Here is a 14,330-nt window from a genome sequence, read left to right as displayed (position 1 = left end):
CTGTGTTAGATTGCATCTCTGTCCTGTGTGATGTGTCCTGTAGAGTTTCCCTGTGGAGTGCTGGGCTGATGGCACCCCAGAGGGTAAGGGCACTTCCCCTGCACCTCGGTCACCACATCATCTGTGAATCAGAAGTTAAGGCAGAGGTCACTGCCTTAACTGAAAGAAGTCTTGCTGGGCAGGTAGTATTTGAAAAGCCTGGCAGACAATGGCACTGGGGGTGGATTGGCATCATTCCAGAATGACAACTCCTGAGAGTCTGGCCTGGGCTGGAAGGGGATGAAGGCCACAGGTGACAAGGCACTGAGCCCAGGACACAGAGGCCAGGGAGATTCTAGGTGATAACAATGGTGACCAACATTTTTGAGTGCTCACAGCATGAGGCTCTCCACACTGACTGATTACCTTGGTAGGGCAGATGCTTTACAGATACACATAAAGAAAGGCAAGTGAGTTGTCTAAATGCTTGTGCAGAGTGCAGAAATGCACTGGAATCTAAACCCCGGTCTTCACCACTCTGCCCAGTCTACAGAGAGAGAACAGATTCTCTTCCCTGATGCTAAGGGAAGGCCAAGAAGACAGGTGAGCTTCAGTAGTAGAGTTTCTCCCCATGCCCTCTGAGGCACACTCTCAGCATCCCTGAGAGACTTAAAAATTCAGATTGCTAGACCTCACCGACACCTGCTAGATCTGGGTGACCAGCAAGCAGTATGCACTAGCAAGCCCCTAATTCTCTTACACCTGTGCCATGCAAGTCAGCATTTATATAACTCCTAGGTTTGCCTTTCTCTTCTTTCCCTTTGCTGGCTAAACTTTGATTTTTTTTCCCTGCCTGCTGGAGAAACCCTTCTGCATGACTAGGCAGCTCCTTAAGTGCCTAGGGACTAAGCACCTCTTCTTGATTTACAACTGAGTCTCGGTGAAGAAATGGAGCAGTCTGCTGAGCTCAGGTCAGTCTTACAGGGGAAAGCATCTAAAGGCAAGTTTCCATTCGTTTGTCCCTGCTCCCTGAACCTGCTACTAGGGATGGAACCTAGGTCCCCTGCATGATGGTTAGGGCTGTACCGCTTAAGGACACTTCCAGCTAGTCTTGGCTTTTGTTGAACACACTGACGGGTTTGTGGCCTGTTTGGGTGATCAAGCATGCTACTGAGACAGTGTCTCCTGACTCCTTTTCCAACTGTTCAAATGTCCCAAGACCGGAGTATGCACAATGGACACAGGATCTTTGCTAACAGCTTTGCAAAAACACTGTCTCCCGATGGCTTCTGCAACTGGAGCTTTTTGAGTTGAGATGTTTTCCTGGACTGCAGCTCAGAACCCAGATTTTTTTCAAAATATCATAAAACGAGGCTCTGCGGGAGCCAACTCTAACTACAGCTCAGGAACTAAAGACATTCCAAAGACTACTTTGTAAGGCAAGGCCTAAGCCTGGAGCCAAGGGGCTGGGATGCTAAGGGAGGGTTTTGCTGCCTGAGAGGAACCGTTTGGTGGGGCGGGGAGGTGGGGGGAGCCAGCATTCCTTGTCTGCAGCCTTGTAGGTCTGTGCGTGGCATCTGGCTTTCCCTTGCCCCTTTGGCCACGCGGCTCCTTGCTCCCAGCGTTTTGCCACAGACCTGCAGGACAGTGTGCCTCGGTGGCGTTGAGCTGCAGGTTGGCGGGCAGCCCGCTGGCTTGTTGCCCACTCAGTGGGTCCCGCCCCTGGCAAGGACACCAGGAGCTCTCCCCTCGGGCGCCTGCTCCGCTGAGCCCGGGTCTCCCGCTCCAGTCGTCCCCCAGCCACTCTGCAGAGCCCTGGCGCCATGGCCACCTCGTCTGCTCGGCCTTCGCTCCTGGCCCTGACCGGACTGGTGCTGCTCCTTTTGCTGTGCCTGGGTCCAGGTGAGTGGCAAATGCCTGGAGGAAAGTGCTGTGGGTGCTGGGGAAGGGGAAATCGGATGGGGCTTGCCTGTCTTTGCCTAGTCTAGACCTGGAAGACATAGAGGAAGCAGGTCTAGGATTTTGCACTCACATGAGCCCTAAATGGTGCACTTGGACAGGCAGTGAGGGTATCACATTCGAAGGGAGCATTGTAGACTGAGCGGCAACCTTGGTCAAATGGAATAGGGATCCCAGGGACCTACAAGAAGTGCTAACTCAAGGATGGTGGAGGCTTAAAGCAGATCTTTCCCCAGTTCCCCTCCAGGCAGCCTGGGGCAGCGGAGCTGATGATATTCCAGGCTGCAAAACCAAGCTTGGGCCTCGAGTTTTAGATAGGGCAGGCGCCAGTCTTTACTACTTTTAGACAAATACCTGAACCGTCTGAAACCTCCAGTTTTTTTTTTCCCCCATTAAAAGCACATTCTCAGCGCACCCAAAAGGAATCGCTTTGGTGGATGTAAAAGCTTCTCTATCCAGAACTCCACAGACTGCCCTCTGAAACTGGAAAGGTATCTTTTTGTAAGGGTCACAAGTGCAGACCCCGGCATAGGAGCGCCTTTGAGGGTTCCAATTCTGGGAGGCAGCATCGTGACTGCTAAGAGAACAGCAGCTGGGAGACTCTAAATTATTTGACCAGCACCTTTGTCCCAGTACGAAGGGACATCACTGGGCATTGCCAAATGTAAATGAAGACACACTCGATTTTTCTGCCTCTTCATTTTTTGCCTTCTCAGAGCAGGCGTGGTAAACCAAACTCCAGGGTGACGGGAGGTAGGATACAGTAGGAGGGACCACAAGAATAAAGGGGAGCTTGTTCTAAGTAAAGGATTACTGTTGCAAATGTCAGCACTACGCTCCTGTGAACACGGTCTATAGGCCATTCGTTTTCAGCACTCATATTTTACTGAGTTAATGCCAAGAAGTGAGTGATGGGAACAGATACAGTATCAGAATCCTTGAACTGAAATGTGAACTTTTTACAGTGAGAGCTGAGTTTACATTGAATCTCAAAGATGACACCCCTTTCTTTATTTTATGCATATGGGTGTATGTCTGTGTGCCTCATGTCTGCGGTGCCTGCAGAGGTCAGAAGGAGGTGCTGTAACCCCTGTACTGTAGTGACAGAAGGTTTCAAGTTGCCATGTAGATGTGGAAATCAAACCAGGGCCCCCTGGAAGAGCAACTAGTGCTCTTAACAAAGGAACCATCTCTCCAGTCCCCGGACAGGACTCTATGACATCTAAGCACATTTCATAAAAAGGATGACCATAGCCCACTCTTGATCCGCTTGTTAGGACTTTTCACCTTTGATATCATGAGACTCTGAATGTGTCCAGTACCCTGTGCATTCTAATTCTGGTAGCCAGATTTGATACATGTGTGACTGCTTTTCATCACAGTCTGGAAATGACAGCTAGGGAAGCTGTAGCAAAGGAGACACAGCTCTCTTCTTTTGTTCCTTGCTCCTTCCCTCAAGCTGAGTCAGTGTGGTATCCAATTATATGTATTAATATATAGCTGAGGGTACAAGGCTTGGTGTAACCACAGCATTCATAATTCATGGCACGGGACCTCTCCAGACCTCTCCATTTGCACGGCAGAGATGTGGCTTGGTGGAGCTTTCGTTCCTGGAGCAGTAATGACTCACCCTTGCAAGAAATTGCAGGCTTGCACTATCAGCCCAAACCTCATGACTCTTTCAGCATCAGACCACATTTCATTCATTAATTGTGAAGCACTTCTACAGAAGGCAAACAGATGGAGGGTGGTGCTTAATTCTCCGTGTGCTGCCCTGTGACTTGTTAGAGACTGATAAATGTTAAGATATTCATGAATGCTAATAGTAGAGCCAAGAATGTACCTATCTGCCTCGGCAAATAATGCCATAGATTTCTTCATTGACTTTTCAGGTTGAGAGGGAAGTACAGCATTTAGCATCGGTCCCACCTTATCAGTTTAGATCATCATCTCTCCAGTATCCTGGCCAGTTCTCATATGTGCCACTTTATGTTCAGATGCCTCAAGTGATTCTAAATGGGGAATCTCCTGGGGCCATTTGCTCCATCTTCACACAGCGGCCAAGGCATTGGAACTATTACACACTATCTTAGTTGCTTTTCTATTGCGGTGATAAAACACGAGCAAGGTAATGTATAAAATAAAACATCCAGAGCTTACAGTTCTAGAGGGCTAGAGGCCATCTTGGTGCTCTGAAGATATGGCTGAAGAACAGCTGAGAATGAACATCTCCAACCACAAGCAGGAAGCAGAGAGTTTCCTTTCTCTGGGTTCAAAGTGACCTCCAACTTCAGAGACATTCCCTGATCAGAACAGTGAAAAGCAGAGGTGGGACAGTTATTTATTGGTAGATGCTGCACTGGACACTGCTGTTGTTTTAAAGTGGCCACATCACCATAGGCAACCTTCATGCAGACCTCAGAAGCAGCTCTCTTTCTGATGCCTGCTACACTAACCCCTTAGCTTGCCTGGCCAGTATATACCAGCTCCCTTGAGCCAGATGTTAGGACAACATGCTATCCTAAAAGATATCTCTCATCCCTTAGGTGGTCCCTACAGATTCTTCTCAAAGTGTTTCTGTATATCACTCTCTAAAATTAGGATAGGTGTACATTATCCTCGAAGCTGGGACACTTCTGAGAATGAAAAGAGGTATTGTAAACCAAGACTGTCGTAGGAGAGCCCAGAATGTGTTGTCACTAAACCCATAAGATTGCTAGCCAGGCACTTGAGTAAGTTCTAACATTTTCCCTACCGCATCCCAGAACATAGGCCAGGCACTCAACCTGTGGCATGACCCCACTGGGGGTCCCATATCAGATATCCTGCATATCAGATATTTACATTATGATTCCTAACAGAAGCAAAATTGCAGTTACAAAGTAGCAACAAAATAATTTTATGGTTGGGGGGTCACCACAGCATGAAGAACTGTATTAAAGGGTTTCAGCTTTAGGAAGGTTGAGAAGCACTGCTCTAGATGGCACTGCTATACTGGCAGGCAGCAGGCAGCAGGCAGCAGGCAGCAGGCAGCAGGCAGCACTCATATCCATGCTATAGCAGGCCAGGAGGTGAGGCTCTCTATGGATTGTGCATTGTGTGAGTGATGTGGACAGACCCAGAAACATGGCGAACACTAGGTGCACTAACACACACTCACACAACCACACACACAATGACACATACAACCACACACACAATCACACACACAAAACCACACACAGACAACCACAAACACGATCACATGCACACCCCAGTAGAACCCCCAGATGCTGACTCTTGGCTTTGAATATTGACTCTTTTTTTCCCTCCTCGATAGTGTAGTAAATCATTTATGCAAGAGTTCTTACTAAAAAAACGTTGTTTCTCCAGCCTTAGTAATGCGCTCTTGACACAGTACAGAGTTTTAGTTGTTTGCAGTGCTGAGGAGTGGTCCCAGGTCTCATCATGCTGAATGGGTGTTCACTGAGCTGCACTCAGAGCCAAAATGGGCATTCTTTGTGTTCTTTTTCTTTGTTAGTATTATAATCATGTGGAGTAATGGGTTTCTTTATGTCCATTTCTTACCTACTTTGATCCTCTTCCTCTGCTCTTTCCCCACTCCTACCCCATCCTTCCTTTCTGCAGTCAACCCCTTCCTACTTCCACATCACAAGATATCTCTTCTATTGCTGTGGTGGTTTGGATGAGAATGACCCCCATAGGCTCACATATTTGAATACCTGGTCTCCAGTTGGTGGGAGTGTTTGGGAAGGATCAAGGGGTGTGACCCTTTTGGAGGAGATGGATTCTGAGGGTGGGCTTTGAGGTTTCAGAAGCCCATGTTATTCCCAGTTAGCTCTCTTCCTCTCTCTCTCCCTCTCCCCTCCCTCCCTCCCTCCCTCCCTCCCTCTCTTCACCCATCTCTCCCCACTCCTCTGCCGCTTGCTTGTACATTAGATGTAAGCTCTCAACTACTGCTCCAGTGCCATTCCTCCCTGCCTGTTTCCATGCTCCCTACCATGATGGTCATAGACTCACTCTCTGAAACTGTACGCTCCACTAAGCGATTTCTTTTCAAAGTTGCCATGGTCATGGTAGGTATTTTGTCCCTCTCGTGGTCCCCTTTCTAGTTTTATGGCTTACACCCAACCTGTATAGAGACATGTATAAACACACACATATAAATTAGAATCTGGGATCTGCATGAGAAAGAGTGTGGTGTTTGTCCTTTCAGTGTCTTGGTGATCATTAACTGTCAGTGTGGCACAGCCCAGAATCACTAAAAAAATAATCTCAATTGTCTTTATCAGCTTGCTCCGTGGTCATGTCTGTATTATAATACAGGTGTATTATAATGTATTATCTTGATTATTAATCAATATAAGAGGGCCCAGTCCATCCTGAGCAGTGACGTTTCCTAGGCAGATGGTTTCAGGCTGTATAAGAAAGCTAGCTGAGCATAAGCCTGCGTGAGCATTCCAGAGAGTGAGCCAGCAGTGTTCCTCCATGGTTCCTGCCTTCAGGTTCTTTCCCTGAGTGTCTGCACTGGTTTCCCTTAGTGATGAACTGTGACCCTGAAGTGTAAGGCAAATAAACCTTTTTCTCCCTAAATTTCTTTTGGATATAGTGTTTTATCATTGCAAAAGGAATCAAACTAAAACACTCAGTCTGGGTTACCTCACTTAACATAATGACTTTTTTTTCTGAAAATGACATGATTTAATTTTTCTTTATGGTTGTATGGAATTTCATTGTGTCTCTATACCAGCTTCTCTATCCATCTATTTGTGAATGGATATCTAGGCTGGTTCCAATTCTTAGCTATTGTGAGTCTTGTAGCAATAAACTGAGTGTGCAAGTATCTTGCTGAACTTTTAAAAAAAATGTTCCACATCTTTATCCCTGAGGGAACTACCAATTAAGACTGAAGTCATTCCATCTCCCCCCAGTGAGAATGGCTGTCATCAAGAGCACAAGTGACAACACATGCTGGACAGTATGTAAGGAAGCAGGAACCTTTATTCTCTGCTTGTGGGAGTGTAAACTGTACATCAGCTCTGGAAATCAGCGTGGAAGTTTCTCGGAAAAATAGAAATGACCTAGTTATACCACTTGTGGGTGTATACTCAAAGCAAGTTCTTATTCTTATTTGGGTCACTTTTGCAGATGTAAGTACAAGATGATCCTTTTCCAGAAACCCTAGGCTGAGGGGCTAAGAACCCTGCTGGGAAGACAGCACAACTACCCTGATGTGCCTTTCTTCATTATGAGTCTCTGTGGCAGTTCCAGACCCCCTGTAGATGCTCTGTTTTCTACTTAAGTCTCTAGGGTGTTTTCCCCAGAGACTTTGGGTCCACCCTTCATGAGACCAAGCTTGTGTGTAACTCTTAGGGACCAGCTCAGTAAATGGAGGATGTGTTCCCTCAAGCTAAATATGCTTTTTCCTACCAACTTATCAGGCTGATCAGTTTTTTTTTTCTTTTAAAACTAAATATATTTGACAGCAATGCACCTATTCTGATAAAGCTTGAATGGAGGACAATCAGAGCAAGTTACAAAACTGTGAATCTATGTTGAGACCCAAGAGTGGCATGTTCCTAAGCTTGCCATATAAGCCTCATCTCTACCTGTCTCTGTCTCATGGGGCTTCCCAGCCTTTCTGTATCTGCATCATGGAATTTATGCAGAACTCACTCTGAGTCCAGGGGATTATGAATTCAGGGGCAGTATAGGACCTATTACACCATGAAGACAATGTTTCCTGGGAGATGTCTGTGATAAGTAGCTCCTCTCACAGTATGGCTTCAGGACTAAAATTACAATGCTATCTTCAAAAGTAGCAGCTCAGGCAGCATTGCCCTTCTCATCCATGGTCACTATCATGAGTATTAGCCCCAGACACCGTGCATTGTTTTTCTTGTGGGGCAAGTACCCAAAAACCAATTAGATACTTTACTGCAGATCTGTTAAATCAGCACAGAGGTCCGTGGTTCTTATTTCCAACTCGGATTTTTGCAATCAGCAAAGTATAATAACTCCAGGAATGATGGGCTCTGAAACTGCTTTCTGGTTTGTTTGTGTAGGTGGCATAAGTGGAAACAAACTCAAGCAGATGCTCCAGAAACGAGAAGGTAAGTCAGCCTCAAGTGGGTAAAGGATGTGTTCACTCCTGACTGCCAGGAGTGGATGAGCAGAGACAAATGGGTCCATGGAGGTCTTGTGCTGGGAATATCAGAAAGTGTTTGCGCTTTAAAAGGCTTGCAGATCTGAAGGATTTGTTCTGTAGGTATGTGGTGTCGCATTCTACCAGATAAATCCAGGCAGCAATTAGGAAAAGGCATTCCCACTGGGGAATCTTTTCTATGACTAACTTCTGCTGAAAAAAAAAATGTTCCCAACTTAGGTGGGAGACAGCAACAAGGAGAGAGAAGAAGAATGTTTGGAAATCAAAAAATGTGAGCTCTCAGTCCATTGTTATCAGGTCAAATGGATCCATTGTGCTGTCTAGTGAACACCCTTTCATGTCGTATAAAATTGTGTGTCACAGAGATTAGAAAATATGAGCCACGTTTCCCATGTGATCATTAATCACTTCTGCTTCTCTCTTATAGCTCACAGTGGAGCCTGAAGAGGTAGTGAATTGGGGATGTTGGCTAACAAGCAGGCACAGGGTAGTAAGTTCTATAATGTGCTGTATCACGGCAGGGTGGCTGCAGCTCAGAGCGATCCACTGCACATTTTATGAACCAGAAAAGAGTTTAAAGTTTCCCAGCATGGAGAAATGATAAACATTTAAGGCAAGGAAAATGCCAATTAGTCCTGTTTGATCCTTGCGTATGTATAGCATAAATATGTACAATTGCTAGGTGTCAGTTCAAAATACAGAAGTAGTTAAATCACATTAAAATTCTAACAATAGCTTGGGGCTGGAGAAAGTCTCAGTAGTTAAGAGCTCTGGTTGCTGTTCTAAAGGGTCAGAGTTTGATTCCTACCACCCACGAGGTGGTTCCCAACTGTCTAAACTCTGGTTCACAGGGTCTGACACCTTCTTCTGGCCTTTGCTGGTACTGCATGCACAAGGTGCACAGACACACATGACGATAAAACACAGGAGGAAAAAAAATCCAATGGTAAAGAGAAAAATATGTTTTCAAAAAAGAAATCATTCTTCATCTTTTGGGAACTCAACTTTTCAGAACCTGTACCAGCCAAGACTAATGTGGCTGTGGCTATGGCTGAGCACACAGCAAAGGAATTCCTGGGTGGCCTGAAGCGTGCCAAGCGACAGCTGTGGGATCGCACACGGCCTGAGGTACAACAGTGGTATCAGCAGTTCCTGTACATGGGTTTTGATGAGGCGGTAAGTAAACTTTCCTGCTGGGGGGCCTTGGACCCTACAGGGCAGGCCGTGGGGACAGAGGCCTGGCCTGGGGAAGAGGACCTGGGATTCTTATTTTAGTTTGTTTTCCTGTTGCTCTATCAAAACTTTTAAGAGTTTACTTGCAGCTTGTGGTTCTGAAGGTCTAAGAATATGAAGTCACTGTATAGTGACTCTAGTGAGAACAACATGGCAAATGGTGTCACAATAGCAGGAGTATGTGTTAAGAAACCGTCATATATAAAGCAAAAAGGAAGCCTAAATGTTCTTTATTCATTTGTCTGTATTTTATTTGCTTGTTTATTAAGACTGGGTCTCATCTAGCCTAGCTTGGCCTCAAACTCACTACGTAGGCAAGACAGACCTTGAACTCCCAAATGCTGATGGTATAGATGTGCACCAGGATACCCACTGACTTTGCTTTACAATTGCCAGTTCTTGGGAGAACTCACCCACTGAGAGGCCACAGCCTTAGTCCTCTCAAAAGGTAAAGCCCACTTGACCTAATTACTTTGCACCAGGACCTCATCTCCTAAAGGTCTCAGCTCTCCAGCACTGCCACACTGGGGACCAAGCTTCTAGCCATGAATTCTAGAAGTGCACAAACCATAGGCAAGTCACAGTACTTTTTATTCTGAATTTCTGAACCCACTCTGGCTGCATGCTAGCCAGCCATAGGGGAGGAGGAATCCAGAGAATCTGTGAGCCAAATAGCTGCATCTCAGATTCCTGGAGAATCTCATTTTCCTAGAAATGCCTCCAGCCCTCTTATCCAGTTTCGCCTGGGCATCTTCAAAACAACTCACTTAGCCGAGGTCATCTTTGTCTAGAAAGGGCTGAAGAAATAAGATGGGTACATGGAGTCGGGAAGATCATGAAAAGAGACTTAAGATGCCTTTGAAAGAGAGGTGGTTCTGGCAGATGTTTAGGAGAAATGTCATCAATGCACTTGTCAGTAAAGCTACTTTGCTGCTCTCTTGGGTGGGGCAACGCCAGTGGGCAATGTTGACAAGTTAACATAGGGGACTTTTTAAAGTCACATATCATCACCTGGGCTACAGGTACATCAGGTAAGAGGGCAGCAGGACAGGCACTCTAGGTTCTATTCGCTGGAGACTATCCACAGAGTGGCTAAGGAGTTCAAGTCCAAGTAGACTACTTAGACTGCCTCTCGGAGCATCAGCAGCCGGATAGCTGAACATGTTTTCTTAAACAGACATGTGACTCACAGAGGGTGTTGGTTTCCTTTCTAATGCAGTATGAAGTGAAGCATGTGGCTGCATCATCCCTTCCCCCCCCATTCCCAGGTTCTACACATATCTGTCAGTCCCTAAATGTCTCTATTTTTGCTGCTCAAAAATAAGTCTTCTTTTGCTATGCAAGTAGTTATCTACTTAAGCCAAACTCTGTGTCAGGCATGACTCAAAGTACTTAAACAAATGACTTTATTAACATTTTCCCCGACTCAAGGGACAATGCTATGTGTCAGTTGCTCCTTTCTTGGGTCCCTGTTCTGCCTCGTGGAATTTCTGGGAAACAGGTAAACTCATAATGAAGGGTACTTATGGTAGTCAAGTTACACAGCCCCCAAAGTCCTAAGGAGGAGTACCCACGTTCTAGAGACATCGGCAGCGTCTTGTGTTTAGAATATTTAAGTGCATATATTTATTTAATTGGTAGATGAAAATGTCATCGTCTTTTAGTAGTTTTCTCTCTTTGATGCCCACCGTTAAATAGTTAAAAATTTTAGTATGGGTAAATGTAATGTTTGGTAACAAAACCAATAAAAGGTGAAGATTAAGGAAGGCTGTGATGATTAAGTTTGCATAAAAAGACCACAAGAAACTGGCTCATATTCAAACTTGAATATTCAAATCTGAACCTGTCTTATTTTTACACTCATAGAAAATTCTTAAAGCAGATTTAAAATACACATTTGAAGCAAAAATTATCAAACCTTATTAAATGAGAAAACACAGGAAGTAGGATTATTTTACTCTGACCCCCAAAATGTAGCATTATGAAAAAAAGTCTAGGTTAAAGATACAGGGAGGTGAAAAAGCCTACCTCCTCCTTGAGGCTGAGTTTTTGGGGTGACTCTGAGATGAGGATCTTGGGCAACAAACAGATGAGGAATCAGAACCAGTGGCTCAGGGTAAGGGGTACACAGGAAGGACCTGCCGCTAACCCGAAGTGGGTGGTCATTTGGACCCAGAGCCCCAGTGTGTGACCTAGCCTAGGGTTTCCAGCCTCACAGGGTCCTCAGGACAGATGGCCCAAGGTCTATGGTAAGTTAGAATCACTACAAACTAAAATGTCTCCAGGACACCTACCTTACCACCCTCCTACATCAGACACATTGTCAGGGGCCCCGACTCACTGCAGCATCCCTGGAGAGCCTCATCCCACACAGCACTGGCCTTGGAAAGGATCCGGATCCACAGTGGTTCCCACTGAGTGCACATTGCCTTCACATTATCCCAACACAAAGACAAAAAAGCGTAAGCTGGGGTTCACCCGTATTTAGTGGTCCCCAGGCCATCCCAGTAAAATGAAAATAGATTCCTTAGACCTAACCACTAGAAAATTCAGTCCAGAAGGATGGCATGTTGCCAGTGAATCTGCATTTTTTCCAGTCTCAGTGGTGTTCTGGTACGGGGTCTCACACCCACAGCCTGCAGCCCAGGCTGCTCAGCCTGCTCACATTCCCAATCTGTCTTTGTTATGTCCTCAATGTCACATCCTCACACTAGATCAACACGTGCAAGTTGTCATCACAATCCATCTTGCACTTTCCGAATCACTTCAGAAAATTCTTCTCCCCTGTGAGAAGGCAATTCACAGCAAAGAACAGTTGCTGGAGGGGGTCTTACTAATCCTTGGCCCTTTTCTTTTCCTTTCTGTTTTTATTAACAGTATCTGTCTCCTTTCATAATTCTTGCCAATAGACTGCAGGTTTCTTGTAAGCTAGGACTCTTTATCTGGCTTTGGGCCTTCTCTGGTGCCTGCACAAGGCCTGACACCCACAGCCCATTTCACAACCTTACACAGTGAACACTTGTGCCTGTGCACACATAAACCAGGTGTGCACACACAAACCTGGGGTGTCCCCAGATGCCCTGCCCCAGAGCTGTAAGATGCCCGATGTTGATTTAATTCATGTGGTGGGCCAGGCACAGGAATAGGCCAGGAGGATAGGAAGGCATCTGCCATAGTCATGTGGATGATGCCTCGGGGCCAGTCAAGTTGTTACTTGCATATGACAGACACACATTTTACTTACCTTATAAAGAGAAAAATACTCAGGTGTAGGGTGTATTAAGAATGGCTCAGCCATTAAGTGCACTGATAGTTGTTCCAAAGGATCTGGGTTCAATTCCCAGCACGCACATGGCAGCTAACAACTGTCTGTAATTCCAAGAGCCGACACCCTCACACAGACATATAAGCAGGCAAAACACGAGTGCAAATAAAATAAAATAAATAAGATTAAAAAAGAACTGGCATGGTGGAAATTATAGATTATAGTAATATAAATTATTTTGTTATTATGGATTGACATGTAATCCATAATATAGACTATGGGCATATATTCCTTTGTGGGGGTGGCTCACTCTGGTATCCCAAGGCTGAATTAGCAAGAAGCTGTTATAACATTAATTGTCAATCACTGAAGAAAAGCCACTTAGAAAAAAGTCATGCTTTCCCTGTGTTTTTAGGGGAGTATGTGTGTTTAAATCCATTCTTCATCTTCCAGAAATTTGAAGATGATGTCAACTATTGGCTAAACAGAAATCGAAATGGACATGACTACTACGGTGACTACTATCAGCGTCACTATGATGAAGATGCAGCCATCGGTCCCCGCAGCCCAGAAAGCTTCAGGCATGGAGCCAGTGTCAACTATGACGACTATTAACCTCCCTTGATGAGGTGCCCCAGAGCCTGTGCCTTGCTTCAGTAGGCCTTCTCCACCCACACTGTGTGAGCATCAAGGGATAAAGGAAGGAATATGCATTTTATGCATGCGCTCAACAATATGTCTCATTTAAAAATAGAAATAAAAGCATTTTTTTAAAAAAAAGAGCAGTATCGGAATTCACTTGGGAGAAAACTGAGCCATGACAATTCTAATCACCTCCATGTTTGAAGTTGGCACACCACTGAGGGCCTCTACATTTCCTTCCAGGAACCCCATCAGCATCCAGGCAGGGCAGGAGTGAAAGCCAGGGAGTCTCTGTTTATTAAAATGCAGTCTGTGTTAAATGCAAGATATTGATTCAACTAGTTGATTCATCTAGTTGGCAATGACTTTTAGTTTTGGGCACAATTTGGAGAAGTCTAATCACTGGACAGGCAATTGGCGGGGGCTTTTTCTACTCTGGGCCACAGGCCAGAGCAGGGCCTTTTTAACAACCATGCAGGAAAGGAAGGGCTGCAAACTGACCTGAAGTTTGGCAGATCGCAGAATCACACTCACCTATTTTTTTCTAATGTGCATCAATCAACGAGGAAAAAAAATTGAAAATTACTTCCCACTGCCTGGAAACCACCTGAGTGAAGGAAAGAAGTGGTGTTGGGATGGGGAGAGGAGACGGTGGACAGAAAGGGATGGAGATGAGGCTGGTGATGAGAGCCAGGTGTAACACCAAAGGCCTGTAGGAGGTGAGACGGATGGGCAAGGACAGCATGGAAAGAGGCCTATCAGTCATATTTTCGTATATCACAACACTCTCTGACATCCTCATGAAAATGGGTTACCCTTTCCCAGAAAGTTTGTTACAATAAATCTTTCCGCCAAAAGCTGCTGAGTCCCACTGTCACGTGTGCACTTTACGCCAGCCGCCCGCCCGAGTTAGGCCCAAATGAATACACAGAAACTTGTATTAGGTTCAAAGGTGCTTGGCCAATGACTAGGATTCTCATCTGTTAGCTCAGTCTTAATTATCTTAAATCTATATACTTTATAAGACTTATATCTTATCGGATGCCTTATTGGTGTCCCTCCAATTGGTGTCGCTGGAGCAGGAGC

The 14,330-nt window shown here is 45.4% G+C and overlaps 1 protein-coding gene across 1 annotated transcript; it reads left to right on the top strand.

The window, feature by feature from the left end:
* The first annotated feature begins 1,692 nt into the window (after window positions 1–1,692).
* On the top strand, window positions 1,693–13,350 carry Ecrg4 (ECRG4 augurin precursor). Its single transcript, XM_027386724.2, has 4 exons — window positions 1,693–1,881; window positions 8,004–8,051; window positions 9,117–9,280; window positions 13,056–13,350. Exons 1-4 carry the CDS (start codon window positions 1,803–1,805, stop codon window positions 13,215–13,217), a joined length of 453 nt encoding a protein of 150 aa, XP_027242525.1. The 5' UTR covers window positions 1,693–1,802; the 3' UTR covers window positions 13,218–13,350.
* The last annotated feature ends 980 nt before the right edge of the window (window positions 13,351–14,330 follow it).

Source organism: Cricetulus griseus (genome assembly GCF_003668045.3).
Source record: "Cricetulus griseus strain 17A/GY chromosome 1 unlocalized genomic scaffold, alternate assembly CriGri-PICRH-1.0 chr1_1, whole genome shotgun sequence".
NCBI lineage: Eukaryota > Metazoa > Chordata > Mammalia > Rodentia > Cricetidae > Cricetulus > Cricetulus griseus.
The sequence above is the reverse complement of the archived record's forward strand: the minus strand, read 5'-3'. Positions and strand labels throughout refer to the sequence as shown.

Excerpts from the sequence above, each read along its gene's own strand:
- Ecrg4 (XM_027386724.2), top strand. The coding sequence starts at position 1,803 with ATGGCCACCTCGTCTGCTCGGCCTTCGCTCCTGGCCCTGACCGGACTG. Across the intron at positions 1,882-8,003 it reads TTTGCTGTGCCTGGGTCCAG|GTGGCATAAGTGGAAACAAA; the intron begins GTGAGTGGCAAA and ends TTGTTTGTGTAG. Across the intron at positions 9,281-13,055 it reads ACATGGGTTTTGATGAGGCG|AAATTTGAAGATGATGTCAA; the intron begins GTAAGTAAACTT and ends TTCATCTTCCAG.